This window comes from Frankliniella occidentalis, unplaced genomic scaffold, assembly GCF_000697945.3.
Source record: "Frankliniella occidentalis isolate FOCC.00 unplaced genomic scaffold, Focc_3.1 Scaffold131, whole genome shotgun sequence".
In the NCBI taxonomy this organism is placed as follows: domain Eukaryota; kingdom Metazoa; phylum Arthropoda; class Insecta; order Thysanoptera; family Thripidae; genus Frankliniella; species Frankliniella occidentalis.
In genome coordinates this window covers 271,769-289,826 of record NW_026267258.1, presented here as the reverse complement: position 1 = coordinate 289,826, position 18,058 = coordinate 271,769, and the positions used below count along the sequence as shown (strand labels likewise).

At 40.6% G+C, this 18,058-nt stretch overlaps 4 protein-coding genes across 4 annotated transcripts in view; 2 read left to right on the top strand and 2 right to left on the bottom strand.

The window, feature by feature from the left end:
- Positions 1 to 2,178: 2,178 nt before the first annotated feature.
- On the top strand, positions 2,179 to 3,060 carry LOC113206225 (NADH dehydrogenase [ubiquinone] 1 alpha subcomplex subunit 2). The gene is made up of 3 exons (XM_026422208.2): positions 2,179 to 2,346; positions 2,687 to 2,793; positions 2,895 to 3,060. The coding sequence occupies exons 1-3, from the start codon at positions 2,258 to 2,260 to the stop codon at positions 2,981 to 2,983; spliced, it is 285 nt and encodes a 94-aa protein (XP_026277993.2). The 5' UTR covers positions 2,179 to 2,257; the 3' UTR covers positions 2,984 to 3,060.
- Positions 3,061 to 3,220: 160 nt separating this feature from the next.
- Positions 3,221 to 6,446, bottom strand: LOC113206224 (DCN1-like protein 1). The gene is made up of 5 exons (XM_026422206.2): positions 6,270 to 6,446; positions 5,679 to 5,892; positions 5,414 to 5,582; positions 5,121 to 5,334; positions 3,221 to 5,033 (listed from the first exon to the last, which is right to left on the bottom strand). The coding sequence occupies exons 1-5, from the start codon at positions 6,270 to 6,272 to the stop codon at positions 4,842 to 4,844; spliced, it is 792 nt and encodes a 263-aa protein (XP_026277991.1). The 5' UTR covers positions 6,273 to 6,446; the 3' UTR covers positions 3,221 to 4,841.
- A 263-nt stretch (positions 6,447 to 6,709) lies between these two features.
- Positions 6,710 to 10,366, top strand: LOC113206202 (zinc finger protein 70-like). Its single transcript, XM_026422174.2, has 6 exons — positions 6,710 to 6,926; positions 7,241 to 7,306; positions 7,386 to 8,294; positions 8,386 to 8,557; positions 8,638 to 8,978; positions 9,072 to 10,366. Exons 2-6 carry the CDS (start codon positions 7,271 to 7,273, stop codon positions 9,708 to 9,710), a joined length of 2,097 nt encoding a protein of 698 aa, XP_026277959.1. The 5' UTR covers positions 6,710 to 6,926; positions 7,241 to 7,270; the 3' UTR covers positions 9,711 to 10,366.
- Positions 10,367 to 10,469: 103 nt separating this feature from the next.
- Positions 10,470 to 18,058, bottom strand: part of LOC113206201 (uncharacterized) — a 20,029-nt gene continuing 12,440 nt past the window's right edge. Inside the window, exons 2-15 of the mRNA XM_026422173.2 lie at positions 16,591 to 16,838; positions 16,438 to 16,517; positions 16,264 to 16,356; positions 15,142 to 15,554; positions 14,265 to 14,361; positions 13,918 to 14,190; positions 13,708 to 13,842; positions 13,394 to 13,627; positions 12,386 to 12,487; positions 11,817 to 11,919; positions 11,650 to 11,736; positions 11,327 to 11,553; positions 11,049 to 11,225; positions 10,470 to 10,965 (exon numbers count right to left, since the gene is read on the bottom strand). Of these exons, the coding sequence (XP_026277958.1) occupies positions 10,774 to 10,965; positions 11,049 to 11,225; positions 11,327 to 11,553; positions 11,650 to 11,736; positions 11,817 to 11,919; positions 12,386 to 12,487; positions 13,394 to 13,627; positions 13,708 to 13,842; positions 13,918 to 14,190; positions 14,265 to 14,361; positions 15,142 to 15,554; positions 16,264 to 16,356; positions 16,438 to 16,517; positions 16,591 to 16,838 (2,461 nt within the window). The 3' untranslated portion in view covers positions 10,470 to 10,773. The remainder of the gene's footprint in view (positions 10,966 to 11,048; positions 11,226 to 11,326; positions 11,554 to 11,649; positions 11,737 to 11,816; positions 11,920 to 12,385; positions 12,488 to 13,393; positions 13,628 to 13,707; positions 13,843 to 13,917; positions 14,191 to 14,264; positions 14,362 to 15,141; positions 15,555 to 16,263; positions 16,357 to 16,437; positions 16,518 to 16,590; positions 16,839 to 18,058) is intronic.

Sequence of the window (18,058 nt, the reverse complement as noted above, 5' to 3'; positions counted from 1 at the left end):
CCCCCGGCCTACACGCCCCCATCAACACCCCTCCGAGCCGGGCAGCTCCAGCCGCCCTCATCCTCCCGCGGGGGCGGCGCGCAGCGCGCGCGCGCACACACACTCACACACACACGCGCGCACGCGCGCATGCACATACACACACACACACACACACACACACCTATTCCTGCCGCGCGTCCGATTGTTACACTCTGACCCCCGTCAATCAAGTCGAGTAAAAGAAAAAAGCCCGGTGACTGTGTGCGGCGGGGTGAGGGTTGCGGTATGTAACGGGCTGGGCTGCGAGGGAGGGCGGTGGACTAGAAAGGTGTAAGGTGCAAAAGGGTTGGGAGTGAATGGTGACTAGTAAGCGTGAGCCGTTTCTAAAAAATAAATACAGCACGGTTGGGATCATCCAGAAAGTATGCCGTTGCAAACCTCTGCCTCTCAAAGCGCCTGGGACGTAGACAACATCTTGCCTGCGGTGCATGTGTGTACCGCGGGTCAGGCTACCTTGAGTCTCGCAGGCGCCGAGCTCCGGTAAATATGCCGAATGAATCGGAGAAAAAACGGACGTGCTTCCTGAACAATCCCATAGGCAACATAAACGTTATACACTGTAAGAATACACTGTTAGAATAAGAGTATGAATTGTGAAAAACTGCAGTCGACGGTTTCCAATGAATTTTAACACTTCTTAACTGTATTTTCTTGTCGTAAACCGTATGATAGAGCACAAAATGTGAATTTAAAACTGTTGTTCGAATTAAAAGCTGTCGTTAATGCGGTAGTTTTTTTTTTGTTACTGTGTATACAATTCGTCTTTCTTTCATCTAAACACGGGTAGCTCACAGCACAGCACCCCCCAGCCTCTCTTCTGTAGCGATATACCCACTTCTCTTATTCAGTTACAGCTCAATAAGCCCGGATCAGAGGTGGAATACGGGCTGGAAAGGGGGGGGAGGAGGGGTCAGACCGGATCCGACGCGATTTCCGCGCCGGATTACCGTACAATTACTCCGGTGCCGAGTCTGTCTCTATAGAGACAGACTATATATCTATCCTCGCCCCCCCCCCCCTTTTCCCTCCCTCCGGCCCACTCGACCTGTCAGCAGGGCTCGATCTGCTGCGCGGTCGGGGTCGGAGACATCGGCCAGTTACATCTGTTTTTATTGTTTAACTCACATACTTTGCAACTGCAGGTTAAATACTTGCAAGTATTGAATTCCGTAGTTGCGCACTTACAAGTGTTCAACTTTACTGTAAGAGTAGTAGTTCTACTGAGGCCTGGCATAAATGAATTAAGTGACTTGATCTGAACTAAAACTCCCTACAGACTAAGAGAAAAGTAAGGAGGTAAGGTGGGGGAGGAGGGGGAGGCAGACACATCGGTGCTGTAGTGTGCCTGTCCCTATTTCCCCGTTGCGAGAGTGGAGGTGTCGCTTACAGTGATAGCGCCTGCTACGCGCTGGGTAGGCAAACCCGCCAAGCAATTGTGTGAAGCCGGCGGCGGCCCGCCCAGAGCGCCCAAGGGCGGGAACTGGGAGCTGTGAGAGAACTTCGGCTTTGGGAGAGAGAATGTTTGACGCCCAATGTTCCATCACGCTAACTTGCGGGCTGTTCACTTTTGTTAACAAAGAGACAGCGGCCATAAGTTACCCCGCGAAATGGTAGGAAAAGATGCAATTTATCCAATTTGGCATCAAGAGAGTCATTTGGATATCAATTCAACATTATTACGAGAGAGGAATTAGATTAACTTGGAATCAACATGAGGTCAAAAAGACTCTCTTGATTTCAAATTACATAGCTTTGGTCCTGTTTGGTCGCAGGACCATCATGTCCGATGGAATAAGCACGGAATAAGAGGCACATTCATTGGGGGCATTTTTCAACACTATAAGCTTGGGGTTTAATTTTCAGCTCGACTTTATCCGAAGTATCTCTACGGAAATGTTTCGGAAAATGAAACTCGCCGTCGGCTTTCAGCTAATTTAACCAAAACGTTTTTTTGTTTTTTTAAATATGCCGCGCTTACAAACAGCAAATTTAGCTACTTGCTGAGCCATTTTACCTGGGAACTCATTGAAGGCTAAGGGTACTTTCAAAAGAAATATTTCAATTATGGGAAACCTCTGCCCAATTGCGAATCATTTCGGTGATTTTCCGGATGCTGCAAGCGACGCACCTCGGGTATTCAGTGGTCGAGTGTTGGCTGTGCTGTTGGGCGTACTTTGTCGCAGCAGACAGACATCAGCTGTGCGTTTACTTCAACATGGCGTCGAAAGCAATTAAATTTTCTCCTGCTTTGAAGGAATTAAGAATTCACTTATGTCAAAAATCTGAAGCAAGCAAAGGCGTTCGGTAAGGTTTTTATCTTTTTCGACACAACCAATCTGTCTTGATTTATCTACGCTGCTCTTACATTTACAGTCAAAACTTAGGTTAGGTTGTTACACTATACTTTCATAATATCTGCTTTAAATAGTTTTCCATCGTATCTAACGTTGAAATCCCTCTCTATTTATTTCCATAACATTTTTTTTCAATTCTGTATCGAATATCTTCTTTCTTAATTCTTCGACTTGTTGCGAGTAAAATGCATATACTGCATAGTTTCTTACGGTACTTGGTTGTTATTCCATTTTCCTTTCTATTGTTTTCAAATTTCATCAACGGAATCTTTTTTATTTTTTTCCTCTAGGGACTTTATTGAAAAGTACTATGTTGGCATCAAGCAGCAGAACCCTAAATTTCCAATTCTGATTCGTGAATGCAGTGGTGTTCAACCTCGTCTTTGGGCTCGATATGGTATGTTTCACATTTAGTGCCTTCTTAATCTCCTAAAACAAAAGTTAAGAGGAATGTCAATATTTAAACCATTTTTTTCTGCTCCTTATGTTACATTTCAGAGGGTGGGCGGGAAAGCAGCATACCTCTGACGCAGTTAAAGGCAGAAGATGTCCTAAAAAATGTGTCATTAGTGTCTCAAAATGCTTAGAAAAATATTATTATTCTGTGTATATAGTTGTAAATGGCTACTTGTGCCTCTGACAAATAAATAATCTATCTAACTGACACACTAATTTATCTAATTTGAACTTCAACTCTTGTATCCAAATCACTTTATAAAACTGTTCATGGTGAATCTTCAAAACTAACAGATGTCACAGTTTCTACTGATGATGTGTACACAGACTGATGTTGGTCAATAAAAAAGTTGACATAAAGGCTGGCATTAGTTTAAATAAAGGAATTTATTTAATACAGTACAGTGTTTTGAGAGGAGTTCTGCATCACTCATTTCAACACAAAGTACTAGGAAAAAGTGCACGTGTCTTGTAAGTAAATACATGCACTTCTTGTAAAAACATTAAATTTCCAATGGACACAACAGACCATAACAAATCCATCTTGATAAATTTGGACTGCATCTAAATTTGTACTTTTGACGATCATGATCACACTACTCTTGCTCTGATACAATAATTTTTGTTTAAAGATTTGTTTGAACACAAATACGTCAACTTAAAAACTCAACAGCTGGGCACAAACGCTAAAGTCCAAGTACTGCATCTGGAAGGAAAACTAGGGGGGATACCGAAACTGTCCATAGAAACAGAAACAACTGGGCCCAGTCCACACACTCACTCATGAGTAATAAACAAGAAAAACTATCTGCTTAAGCTTAACATGTTGAAAATGGCCCATTTTACCTTCTCAAATATCGGTAGATCAACTAGCAACCTAACAGGGGCTAATTCAATAGACACTCTTATGCAAACTAGAGAGAAGTAACTTAAGAACATGTCTTCCTTGTAAATGAAATCTAAATGAGAATGTGCATTACTTTGATAATTAGAAATTAAACTACACAATGGGTGCTGAAGCTAAAGACTGCTCACAGTTTCAACACGTTATGATTTCACAGGTTAATTCTTGTCTGCCCTATACATAATTCCATGCCTGACCTGCCTAGAAACCATCTTCTAATGAGCTTGCCTTATGTATAGCTGTAACAATAAAAATATTTTATCTGCTATACTCAAATTATGTTAAAAGATTTCCCCCTCAAAATTTGCTAATGAAAATATTCCACTGTATCACTACATATTTCACATCAAACTAAACGGAAGCCTACGTGTCTCGATGATGATAAAAATATTTAAGAACAGGTTTCCAGGTGAGGGTGTGAATGCTTCCTTGACAAGAGGGCATCACATGACTTGAGTCATAGAGTTCTCGAGGTTTTTAAAATGCTATGGTGCTGAAACACTCACAGCCATAGCTTACAAACATCATGTATTGCCAAATTTTTGTTAATCACTGGAAATATTCCAAAACTCACATAAAAGAACTGTCACACGTAAACACTACCTATAGTGTGTTTTTTTACCTATGGCACTTACAGTACCTCGACTCTATGGCAGTACATAAATGTAATGACAGGATAATAACACAAACAAAAGGATACGGATGACTTGACTACCATCTTTTCAGCTGACAATTATGGATGACTTTCAAGTTTTGATAAACAAAAACTTTTGAGTCTACCTACAATAGACAGCCATCACCCCAAATATAAATTGAGAAAACTTCTATGAAAGAATGTGAAGGAGATCTTTACAAAACAATTTCATAAAAACAAAAAAAAAAGTAAGGCTAGTTTTAATTTTAACATACTTTGTATCACAAACATAACAACATCACAATTCTTCTGTGTCTTTAAAAAATATTAACATACCTCTTGAGAAAATGAAAACTATCCCAAGTATATTGTGAAAGAGGCCACATTAGTCAGGAAACAATCTATGTACCCACACAAAAGTGTACCTATAAAATGTCACAATGAATTTACTTTACACTTGTGTACTATGAGGAGGTAAAGTACTTGACCCTTTGACGATTGGTCGAGCCCATTCTACAAAATCATCAATAAGGACAGGCCATGCCCCTTCTTCATCATGATTATCCATATCTTCGCTAATAACCAAGGCAAAATCCAGAAGTAGGTTCCATGTATCTTTAGGTATGGAGCACTTGTGATGATCCTGCAATATTGATTAATAAACATTAACTCTAAAGAAATGAAGCTAATTAATTCTCTAACACTAAAGAATTAATTAAAAAATAATAACCTGGAGAAACTTGCACCACAAATCTAGAAACCGGAATTTCCCTTGAAGCACAATATTCCAGTATGTGATGGCCATATCCAAATCCAAGCCTTTCTGTCCAGGGTTCTTAGCATAGTTAAATGTAAACTGATAGAAATCCTTAAATCTTAAATTATCTTTTAGCTCAGCATCTAATGATGGTAGCCGCGCCTTTAACTTTTCAACTGAATCCGTTCTAGAAGGAGAAAAAGAGTAATTATTCAACAATACCTTTGAAGGAGTTGAGAAATAGAGAAAAAGAAATTTAAACTCACCCCAATTCCGTCATGCCCGTCATAAATTCTTCTCTTGAAAATTCACACTGAGCAGCAGCTCGAAACTTCCAGGCAATTATCAGAACCAATTTAGAATCCGGACTTAAATTTAAGTCATCCAAAAACCTTACTATACCATCAGCAGTCATTTTATCTGTCTCCTGAGGGTCTAAGTAGAGAATGAAGACAAAATATATTGAAATACAATGTAGTTATCAAAGATTGGGTTTTTTCTTATCATTCTGATAGAAAACTTAGAACTTACCTTTGTATTTATTAAATAACAGTTCTAGCCTTTTTCTATCTACTGACACTTTTGGCTCCTTATAATAAACATGAGGATTCTGAAAATAATTGTCCGATGCAAGCTCCAACTTCCATTCATTCTGAGCAAGGCAAAATATTGCTGTAGCTTCACCAGTTTGAGTGAAAGCAATAAATTTTTTGACTTTATCTCTCTGCGATGACTTAAGCTTGTGCTGAAACCAATACAGTAAAAATAAACACAATTTCCCATGGTATAAATATATATATGATTGCTCCAAAAGGACAGAAACTCAAATCACCAAAGCAAGTGTCACTGTCACTATCTGAATTGAATTCCACTTAACATCCAAAGAATTACCTAACCTATCTAGGAATAGAAATGAAGAATTTGATATTGTCTAATATGTTTTAATACAAAAAAGACTGACAGAAAATATCTCAGTCTGACGCATTGGATGACTGATCAATTCAAGAAAGTGAGTAAGCGTTGTAGGGGACTGTCCAGAACCATTTGAATTCAATATAATCAAAAACGTCATTGACAGGGAGTACCTTCACAAACTTCATACAACTTTCAAGAGAGACTTACCATTTTAATACTAGGCAATGAGGTCAGTAAACAGGGAGACCATGAGACGAGGGCAGAATATACATGAAACAAGTATTGAAATGGGAAGACTGAGACAAACGTTAAAATCGTTTAAGGATTAGCACACAGGGGGCCACCACAGCAAAAAAAACGACTCTAGAGATCGCGGAGGGAGTCAAGTTTTAACCCCCACCCCCTTCATCTCGTCAGACCAGGGTGGCATTGTTTATATTTTCAACTTGCCAAAAAAATGACTTAAAGGAAACGTTCATTATAGAATTCTCATTCCTTGTAAATCAGTTTTACCATAACTGCTGCATTCTGAGACTCCTTCTCTATTAAAATGAAACGGATTCGATTGCAGTAGCTTAAATCACGCCCAAATTCTCGTTATTTTATCTACATATGTTACCTATACGCAACAGCTTATGTTCGAAATACTCTCGGTAGAGGGCGTCCTTAGCGCCAGAACAAGAACGTCTGTACTGGATGGTTTTGATTTTTCTAAATATATGCCTTTTTGTTGTTATACAGAAAAATATTTATAGAATAAATATTGAACTTTATAAGTAAATTTTCCCCAATTCCCTGCTATGGTGTTTGTTGTAGTGCTTTCTTGCCCCTCGAAGAAAATCTGATGTGAGCGACAAAGACAAGGTTAGCCTACAATGTCAGTTATTGTTTACATTCAGTGTTATTCACAGCATTCAATTATTTCAAATTATATACTTGTGGTTATTTCAAACTTGTTAAGTGTAATAATAACCTTCCATTTAAATTCTTCTCTTAATAGTTTTCTAATTTGTCCTGACCACTTAACATTAAATTGCAAACACTTTTTACCTATCCGATACTCTTTTACTTAATTTCTCCTGCCTTCATATGGCTTTTGGGTTTATGCCTGTATATTTATTCAAAGATTCAATCAAGCTAATTTTCCACAACTGACGTATCATCAAAATGTTGTTTAGGTCCATGCTGTGATATTAGAAGTCATCAAGATGGAAACCATACTACAACAACAATCAGCTTCGCAGGTAAATTTCCATCTTTTTATTTCATTCAATTAAATATTTTAATATAATTATGAATGACGAACTATTTTTCTTGTTCTAGGGAATCCACATTCAAAATTTGACAATCATGCCTGCAAGACCACCTGAGCAAACATTTGGAGGCCTGACTCTTGAATTAGATTTGAACAGAATGAAAGGCAGTCCACTTGACCAAGAATCAGTGCCAAGCATTACTACTGATGATGACAGCCAACACAGCTTGGTTATAGCAAATCAGCAAGAAGATGTTGCTGGTGCACGTCGCTCTCGAGTTACATCAATCATTGTTGCGGCTCCATCACCTGTTTTAAATAATATTGAAAATGAAAAAAATAGTGATGTTTTGAATTGTAGTCAAAATAACCAGAGGGGACCAAAGAATGCATATGCATGTGAAGTTTGCCAGAAAGTTTTCCATAAACCTAGCAGACTTGTTTCTCATATGACTGTTCATTCAGATGAGAAAGATTTCATCTGTACCTTGTGTAACAAAGGTTTTAAAAGTAGGTCTCAGCTTCAACGCCACAACAACACCCATAGTGCTGTCCCTAATTTTTGCTGTAATATTTGTGGAAGAGGTTTCAAGCACAATGATGTTGCTAAGCACATCAGGAGGTTTCATAGTGGACCTCGAAGGTCTAGAAGGGGTGGTACAGCAAATCCTGATACCTCTGTCAATCCCCCCTATAATTCATTTTCTCAGGCTGTTCCAAATTCTCACGAACCAGTTCAACAATGTCCTGATCAATCTGGTGAACAATCAATTCAAATGCAATCACAGCAGTCTGTAATAATTCAAAATCAGTCCTCGCATCAAAATTTGGTTCAGCTGGAGCATGATAGTCTTTTAAGTCAAGAGAATGAAGTGACCCAACATCATAATGAAAAATTAGAAATGTATCATCATATGGATTCAATGAGCGGGAGTAGCAATGACAGTGCACCAATTCGTCCATCCGCACTTAACATGGTACAGTAAAATTGTCCAGAGTAAAGAAATGCATCCAAGACGTTTAAAAAGGAGTTCTTTTAAAAATTAACTGTTTTTTGTTTGTTTCCAGTTTCATTGCACCCAATGCTCCATGAGCTTTCAGTCGCCTAGTGCACTGGCTAGTCATATGGTATCTCATCCAAAACAAGACCAGGACATTGAGAAAAGCCCAAAGAAGGCTAAGAAGAAGCATCAGTGCCATTTATGTGATAAAACTTTCACACGTGCTTTTGGCCTCAGTGGTGAGATTTCACATTTATATTACCATTTTTGTATTGGTATCTAATTAGTCAAGTATTTCAATATCTCAAAAAAATTCCAGGCCATCTTCTACTCCATACTCGGACTGAAAGAAAACGAGAGCCCAATCCAGATTTACGCTGCCCAGTCTGTGGCAAAATTTTCATAAGGCGTGCTGGCCTTAATGCTCATGTTTTGCAGCATGAGGGAGTGCCTCGTTTCTGGTGTGATGAACCTGAGTGTGGAAAAGGGTTTGTCCATTCTTATCAATTAACAAGACACAAACGAATCCACTCAGATGTTCTGCCATATTCCTGTCAAGTGTGTAAAAAGTCATTTCGGCATAATGATTTACCCAAGCATATGCGGACCCATACTGGAGATAAGCCTTATAACTGCCAGCATTGTGGAAAAGCATTTGCAGTAAGACCTTATTCTATTTGGAAGTAAAATTCAATTTTGCTAATCCTGTTCCAGTGTTTAACTTTCTTGTTCTATTTTTACAAATCTTTACAGTTCAGCTCCAGTTTACGAACTCATGAAAGAATGCATCTTGCCCTGAAAGAACATTTATGTGAAATATGTAATATGGGATTCACCACTTCAGCTGGCTTAAGGAGGCATGCAAAGTGTCATGAAGATGAAAGGGAAGAACTTTGTTCCTCCTGTGGAAAGTTTTTCCCCTCGAAACTGCATCTCAGTCTTCACATGCAGGAATCGCATCATTGTGCGCAACAACAGCTCCCGCAGATAGCACAAGATGAGCAGATGCAACATCTCCAACAGGTTCATGTTCAGCCAACGCAGCACTTGCAAGTTCTACCTGTATCCCATGTACAACACCAAGTGCAGCAAGTCCAACAAATTCCCATGCATGAGGTGCACGTGGATGTACAACAGCACCCTTTACCTATCCATGTGCCTCATCAAGCTGAATCTCACCATTTAATACATCAAAGTGATTCAACTACCTTGGCAACACTGGCTGCTTCCAATCCTGAACCTTTGGTTTCAGAAGAGTCATCTACTGTCACTTCAGAACCGTTGCCTGTGCTAGTTCCATTTTCTGTTTCAGTACCCATTTCAGTGCCATTTGGTATTAACCCTGATCAAATTCCATTAAATCAATTTTTAAGTTGGGAGCAAAAATACTAAGAAAGCCTTCATTTAATATAAAGTTGTTTTGTAGTGATCCTTACAATTTTATTTCTAGAGATGTAATGCTTTTATTTGATTCAGGTAGATAGCCAGAATGCCCACTATCTAAATACCTACTGAATTAAATGATTTTGTTCCAAATCAAAGTAATGGAAAGAAAATCCTACCTTTACCAGGACAATTAGACTAAACTATCCCTTTTTTACTCTTCTTTGAGGGTTGCTGTTGTAAGTGCTGTTTTGTGATAGATACCTTTGTTAAAATTTACAATCAGAGTTACTTTATTTTTGTAATTTACAGTAAGTATGGTTTTACTGTTACAAGTTATGTGTCCTTCAGAAAAGTTTTTTATGAAATTGAGATTTGAAAATTGTAGTGTGGCTCAACATATTTTTACCATTTTGTTGGCATGTTGGTTCATAATTAGGTCATGTTCATAGTATACTGAAATCCATTTTCCAGACTGATTAAGTAGTGCTATATTTTTGAAGGGAAAATCTAGCTCGACAAATGTTTTTGGAGAATAGAACAGCAGTGATCCAGCTGAGCTCTACACTACACCTGAAAGAATTATATTTTGTAAGCAATGTTGACTGTTGTAATATGTTAAATGTTATTGTTTTCAAACCAATTAAACTGTTATACCAATTGTATTCTATGCTTAATGTGAAAGAAACAAGCTTTGTCCTAGAGCTCCACCTCTCACTGGGAGGTCTGCAACACTTCTCAGAAGGAAAAGATCAATTATACCACATATCGTTTAAAGTTAATGTGTTTATTACACACTTCATACAAGCAGAGCGGTTTGTACACATTTTCTTTGCAATTTAACGTTTAACATCCAACGTTATGCAAGAACATTTGATTACTTGATTAAATACAGTCAAACCTATGAAAAAGTGAAACACGATTGGGGAAAAAACAACAATATTCTAGACTAAATATAGAATAACACAAGTCACATGACTCAAATAAAAGTAAATAAAATAAACCACTATACATACTCTTGGCAAGAGCTTTTCTTAGTGCATAAAATTGATCAGTTAATTACTAGAAGATATTAATTTTCCTTAGGAGAGGTAACCTCTTGCTTACTTGAGGTATCTGCAGCAGAGGGTAAGCTGCTATTAGAGGTTTCACCTCCTTCCCTGTCTTCACTAGAGGCTTTTCCTCCTTTCTTGTCAGAGTACCGGAAACGATCATATCGACCAGACTCGTCATCATCATCACTGGACTTGTTACCAGGCTCCACCTAAAATAGAAACATAAAATGTGTATTTAGTTCAACTAGAATAGATAGATAGTTTTCATAATGGATAGAAACAAGAAACACACCTCTTCTAGCAGTTCATCCAATCTTTTATCAACATCAGCCCAAAGTTTGTCATCTAAGTCAACATTATCGCCACTAGCATCCAAGCTAGTGTTGGCACTTTTCTCTGGTTTCTCCTCTGCATTCTCATCTTTACTTGGAGCTTTCTCTGCACTACTTGAGCTTTCACCTACTTCTTTCTGCAAACAGTAATAAGGACACAATGGATAAGAGATCTAACAAGATAAAAAGAAATGAGACAGTGAAACCAAGACATATAAAGGTAGAGAGATTAACATACCTTGGCTTCTTGAGCTTTGCGGGCTTCTTGCTCAGCCTTGTCTCGACGGTGAATTCTCTCTGCTTCTTTTCTAAGTGCTCTGTCATCCTTGTAGCGAACATATCTTTGAAGATGATTTCGCGTTCTGCAGTGGTTGGCTAATGCAACATCTTCCTCACCAGTCCTTGGAAGATAGATACCACACAGCTCACAGTACATAACTTGTACCTTCTTGACATAATCAGCACCTTTAACAAAAAGAAATGACATACTAGAGATTCACAGACCTAAATCTATAATAATTAGGGCATAGTAAAGAAACAAGTTTTAAAAACAAAACTAACCAAGGTTAATTTGGGCCTTTTTCTTCTTCTTTTCTCCATCTCCTCTTTCTGATTTATCTTCTGATCCTTCTTCCTCTGAATCTGATTCTATAAGTAAAGTCAATAATTATTAGCAAAGGTTGAAGATTTGGTGGGAAAGATATTAAAAATAGGAGTTAAGAACTCACCATCAGCACTTCCAACACTATCTAAAACCAGAAGACTGTCCATGTCAACTTCCTTTTCAGCATGATGCTCACGATCACGGCCTTTCAACACCCTTTCTTCCATCTGTAAAAAATTAAAATATGTCTCATGAAGACTAGCTGAACTTGAAAGAAAAATAGGTGCACAAATTTGCGAAAAGTGATGCATTGCCAAAACATTTTCGCCCGTCAGATAAGTTAAGCGCGTAACATCAAATCGGATCGTCGCGAGGGGAAAATGGCTCGATTTGTGGAAAAAAAAGGAATTAGTGAGGATAACCAGATAAAGAAAAAGATCCGGCGAGCCAGGTCTCAACTTCACCCGACGCGGTAGTGCACGTACGACAAGCCTGTTTGGCCGAATCTACATTCGCAAATTAGAAATTCGGGAACACCGTCAAACGACAGAAAAAAGCCTAAGCACGACCAAGCGAATGAATACATCATAAATGTAAAGAAATGATGATTAACAGAACTAGAAAAAAAAGAATACTCCCGGGAAAAGAGAAAATCTGACATCGACAACCGGCACGGCCGAGCAAGACACTTACCTTGATGTGCTCAAGTGAACAAATGTGGTTTTCAAACAGCATAGGACTTCTAAAGTTAATGCGGCAGATGACGCACGTGGGCATTAAAAACTCCTTCATTTTCTGTGAACAGAAATCGAAGTTAGCAACAAAATCACAAGGAAAACTCAGGCAGACATGCTACATGTGTCACTATGGTTTACCATGCAAGATATTTTCTTGCAGCACTTCTTGTTTTTTGGTTTCATCACCCCAGTCTCAGAATTATAATAGTACACAGTTCTCACTCCCGCATTCTTAAAAGCGCCCTTCTTAAATTTCTTATTCTTATTGTTAACCATGGTGACTTTGTGGGAGACACAAACAAAACAAACTACTACTCGGTACTGGCTCGGACACAACACCGGCGCCAGCTCCTGACACCAGCTGAGCAACAGCCAATCAGGATCAAGCATGAAGGGCTTAAAGGGAGTGCTTTCAGAAAGTCTCAAAATGGAATGTTTTATGAAACAATTTCAGATTTACAACTTGAAATAATTCAAGAATACTAAAGAGAAAAATACTAGCAATAAAACAAGTGAAGATTAGATAATAAAAAATAATAAGGATAGTCAGATTAATTTTAAATGAAATTCTGAGTTTTACAAGTACCCAAAGTACCCAAATTTCAAGAGGGCTGTGACTCATGAAGGTAATTAGAGTATTTAAAAATAATAAATAGCAAAAGGGACACTTGGAAGTATTTTAAAGAAAAATAGAAAAAAAAACCTAACAAACAAAATTCAATTTAAGTTAACCCAAGACTTTTTGAAAAATAATAGAAGTAGAGTAGTCCTTACAAAACCGGGGTACTAACTGGAACACCCTTCTAGGACTAGCAGGCAGTGCAATAGGCTTTCAATTCCAATTTAAAAATTAAAATATGTAATACTATGGTTGAAAAGGAATATTTAAGACAATAAAAGAAAATTTTACCCAACACTGACATTTTGACTAACACAGTAATGGTTTTATGGAAGGCAGACTTACCTTATGCATTTCAGACTCATTATGTTTAGCTCGGTCTGAGCGGTAGTTGAGTTTGCAGGTTTGACAATAACTGGTTCGCCCACCAGTTACTCCTCTAAGCTCGTCCTCCTTCTCATCCACGCGCTGCTGGATTCTCTGTTCCACCCTCATTCTAGCAAGGTTCTGCTTTAAACGGAAGGATAACTTGCGCATAGCGTTGACATGATGTAGACCTCTGAGATGGTTTTGATATTCCTAAATTACAGAAACAACCGATTGAAATTGAACTTCGCAGAAAAGGAAAAGTACTTTTTAAAAAGCGGTAGAGCATGTACCTTGAAAGTGATGTAGCGTTCCTTGCAGTGAACACAGTAAAGTTTGATGTATTTGTAGCCTGATTTAGCTGCAGGAGGTTTGCGGATTCCTTCATCGCAAACATCTCTGCTCTCTGAATCCTGCTTAATGGTCACCTAGAACAGTTACGGCAGTGAAAACTTCTGTTCTCTTAAAACTAACTTTAAGTTGAGAAAATAGAATTTACTAACCTGCATCTTAGGTTCACCATCACCTTCCTGATCACCCTCCACTTCTTCTGCTGCCTCAGCGTCATCATCAGCCACCTGGTCATCAGTGGCTTTCTCCTTTCCTTCTGCATCTTCAGTAGCATCCTTTGAGTCATCACCCTCGTGCTCAGCAGATGGTGCAGCCTTCTTCTTAATAGGAACTTTCTTAACTACTTTCCGCACAACTTTTTTCTTTTCTTCAGTATCTTCATCATCTGGATCCTTGGCACCCTCTTCATTTTCACTGATGGAATCCTACAAAACATTAAAGGCCATATTACTAGAATCAATACTTACTGAAAAGAGTTAATGAAGAGAAGAAAACACACCTTCATATCAGGTTCATCATCCCAATTCTCAGCTTCATCCTCGCTGTCTCCATGTTCTGACTTGATGCCATCTCTTCTTGCCGACATGAGGGCAGCACTGAAATACAAAATTTATTACTGTATGCAGGACAAAAAATAAAAGAGACACTATCCGAAATAAAGTATAGTTTAAGCTGAGTTTTAAAATCAACATGAAACCCACAAGCAACCCTGATAAACTGATGTGCCGAGCATCCAACACAAACTATTGTACACCACATTAAGACAAAAAATATAATCATACAATATCTTCTATTGTCAGTGGGAGAACCAGATGTCAATGTATACTTGATACTACTGTCAACTCTTTGGAGAAATGCTAAAGAGGTAGAACCAATACCAGACATTCAGCTTCATTGTCTTCAATGCCATCTTGAGAACTTAAATTTGTCATTAAATTCTTCATGGCATAATGGTGCAATTACTTTCACAAAAGCATGTTGCATTTTTTAAAAATAATAGAATAGGATGTAATTCAAAGTGCAATTGTGGATAATAATTGTTCACACTAGAATTCAGGTAAGGCGAGCTTTTTTGTACAGAAAACACGAATCAAAGAATGATAATTCAGCATCCTTCATTCGGTTTAATTCTGAGGTGATACTCTGATGAAATAATATACCCTCCGGCTATATCACAGCCATTCTTCAGCAACATTCTTTATCCATTAGGAACCACTCCAGATTAAAAGGATGTTCTATGCTACAAGCAGATGTCAGCAGAAAATAGGTTTTCATGCATACTGCATTTTACATGTTTCACATATACCACTTGGTTCTCTTCCGTCCTCTATTATATCAATTACCAAATTTTCCTCATGAAATTAACATACAATTACCTCCTTAATTTTAAGCTCTTCAACTTCTTGTAATAGTCCTGGGATCTTCCAGTAAGAATGCGTCTCTTGGCAGCATAAGCCTCAATGAGCCTTGTTTTGCGTGCAGCAAGTGATACATCTGTTGGCCTTCTAGTGAAGACACGAGTGACTCCACGGCCTCGAATAGGAGCACCTCTACTGCGATAGCTTCCACCACGCACAGGACCACTAGGAGGAGGCATTGTTGAACCAGATGGGTCACGGCTACGAGGGGAATGGAAATCATCCCTCCTGTCAGCTGAGGGCCTTCTTTCTTCTCTGTACATTGGACGTCCACGATCCTCACTGCTGTAGCTGCCTTTATCAGAGCCATATTCATAGCGGGTTGAGCTTGAGTATTCATAGCCACCATCATGGCTGCGCCGGCTTGATGCCTGTGTATTCAAACAATCCACAACTTTATGTTTTAAAAAGCAAATACACTATGATGCATCCACTAACACAGAACCAAATGATTCACTGATAGAAAAAAAAGATTATTAATTATAACCAAAGAAATGAATGATCTATGCATTTCATCACACATTTTTAAGTCTTGCCATATAAGTTGCAGGGGAAGAGGACAACAGTGCAGTCGATTAAAATTGGGAAGGACCATGCACATGAGAGGCGTTTGAGTTCACCAAAACAAACGTTATTCTTCAAAGTAAGTTATATCCATCTACAATACCAATCATGGTCCATTTCAGCCCAAGTACTGATTATGTGGCTCGTCATCAATTGATGCTCAAATACAATCAAATGCTTCAAGTTTCCCTCGTGCTAAATCTCAATGCAACATCTTCACTTTGGTCACACCACAGACGATAATGGCACAGGAATTTATCACTGTCAACTTGTTCATTATTATCACTCAAACCCTCTAATCTTAATACTTTCACTTTTTTTTACTGGGCACTGTTTGGGCTTTGTTTTCAACTAAAATCACAATTCCACGGTCTTGTTTGCCAAAATATCTTCACCACTTCAATCAGATTCTCTCCCATAGCATCAACTAAAGTAGTTTGTAGGTCTCATGATGCCCATCCCTTTCCACCCACGTAAAAAGAGGCCAGTCTAAATGAAGAAACTTTAGAAACTCACGGGAGAGTACGAATCTGTCCGCATGCGTTTTCTGGGGAGAGGATCCGGCGACCGGTGGTGATCGCGACCAGAAGAATATGTTGGAGGAGCGTCCTGGAAGAAAAACAAACAGTTAAAAACAAACACGAAGTGAAACAATGGGCAGATGCGACAGCGTCCACCAGCGCCACTCACCCGACTATATCTGCGGTTATTGTAGTCCACTGAGCTTCCCCCGCGGGTGGACGGGTACCTGGACTCGTTGGGACGTGACCCTGTGCAAAAGAGAGACAGTGAGAGACTGCGGGCGAAGCACACCGACCACGAGGCGCTCCGCTCGGGACTCACCCGACGACTGGTATCGGTCGTTGTTGTTCCGGTAGCTCGGCTGCGACTGGTGGTCCTTGTTGTACCACTGGCCGCTGGAGCCCGACGTCATGCTGCTGCCGCCCCCGCGAGACTGGTAGCTGTTGTAGTTTCCCCGGCCGCGGCCGCGCGGCGTCCAGGTGTCGGAGGAGCCGCGGCCGCGGGGAGCGCCCCGCACGGGCCCGCTGGTGTAGCCGCCCCGGCCGCGAGGCATGCCCGAGGGCGGGCCGCTGCAACAGAGAGCGAGGGAGGTCCGTGAGCACAAGAGGGTGACGAGGAGGCGAGGGCGCCGCGACAGAGGGAGGTCCATGAGCACAAGAGGGTGGCGACCTGCCGCCGCGAGGGCGGCGCGACATACAGGGAAGTCCGTGAGCACAAGAGGGTGGCGAGCTGCCGCCGCGACAGAGGGAGGTCCGTGAGCACAAGGAGGCTAGCTGCCGCCACGAGGACGCCGCGACAGAGAGGGAGGTCCCTGAGCACAAGGGGGATGGCGAGCTGCGGCCGCGAGGACGCCGCGACAGAGAGAGAGAGAGAGAGGTCCGTAGAGGGTGGCGAGCTGCCGCCGAGAGGGCGCCGCAACAGAGAGCACGAGAGGGTGGCGAGCTGCTGCCGCCACGAGGCGAGGATAGAGCGCCTGCGATAGCGCGGGTAGGCTACACGTGCAACAGCCCGGCCGAACGGGTGGCCTACCCCGAGCCTGGCAGGCGGCCTGACTCATATATATGGCCTGACTTACGCCTAAGTCCCCACCTAAGGGCCTTTGGAACGATGTTTCCCTACTCTCCCCTAATAAATTCGGCAACGAGCACCATAAGAATTACCCCGACGAAGAACCCGAGTGGAAATTGTGCGCGACACACGCTCCTTGAAGATTTTTGGAACAGGTTCTCTGCTCCACCTCTAACAGTAGCTTAAAAAGACCTGCCCAGACGCCACCCCACAGGACACAGCCCTGGTCGGTCGGTACTGCAACTGCACTGCTCACGCCCCACCCAGCAGGTTCTTGTCGACGCGAGAGATTTAAACGGCAGAGACACTATTTCATATTCATGAAAGTAGCCGGAGAACACAATGGGGCTGTTCGCAAACTCGCCCATGCGTCGTTTCGCGTATGGAACACGCAATGCATTGGTTGATTAGCGAATTAATTAAGCGAGCAAACCACACCCTCTGCAGTTCGGCCCTATTCCGAACCAATCTCGCTTAGGGCAGTCCGCAAACGAGTCGGCAACCCATAGGTAGGTTTGCGAACTGAACTAGCGCCTCACTGGTCATTTCGGAAAACGACTCGGCAGATCAGAAAATTGAACAATCGTCCCATTCGGAATTTCTATAATCTACTCGTCGACCCATGGGTATGTTGGCAAAAAGAAACAGCAACCCATTGGGTATTTCGATAAATAGCCCGGCAGCCCATAGGTAAGTTAGAAATTGAACAGACTGATTGGCT

Excerpts from the sequence above, each read along its gene's own strand:
- LOC113206225 (XM_026422208.2), top strand. The coding sequence starts at position 2,258 with ATGGCGTCGAAAGCAATTAAATTTTCTCCTGCTTTGAAGGAATTAAGA. Across the intron at positions 2,347-2,686 it reads GAAGCAAGCAAAGGCGTTCG|GGACTTTATTGAAAAGTACT; the intron begins GTAAGGTTTTTA and ends TTTTTCCTCTAG. Across the intron at positions 2,794-2,894 it reads TCGTCTTTGGGCTCGATATG|AGGGTGGGCGGGAAAGCAGC; the intron begins GTATGTTTCACA and ends GTTACATTTCAG.
- LOC113206224 (XM_026422206.2), bottom strand. Across the intron at positions 5,583-5,678 it reads GTTATTTAATAAATACAAAG|ACCCTCAGGAGACAGATAAA; the intron begins GTAAGTTCTAAG and ends TTCTCTACTTAG. Across the intron at positions 5,335-5,413 it reads ACGGGCATGACGGAATTGGG|AACGGATTCAGTTGAAAAGT; the intron begins GTGAGTTTAAAT and ends TTCTCCTTCTAG.
- LOC113206202 (XM_026422174.2), top strand. The coding sequence starts at position 7,271 with ATGGAAACCATACTACAACAACAATCAGCTTCGCAG. Across the intron at positions 7,307-7,385 it reads AACAACAATCAGCTTCGCAG|GGAATCCACATTCAAAATTT; the intron begins GTAAATTTCCAT and ends TTCTTGTTCTAG. Across the intron at positions 8,295-8,385 it reads GTCCATCCGCACTTAACATG|TTTCATTGCACCCAATGCTC; the intron begins GTACAGTAAAAT and ends GTTTGTTTCCAG.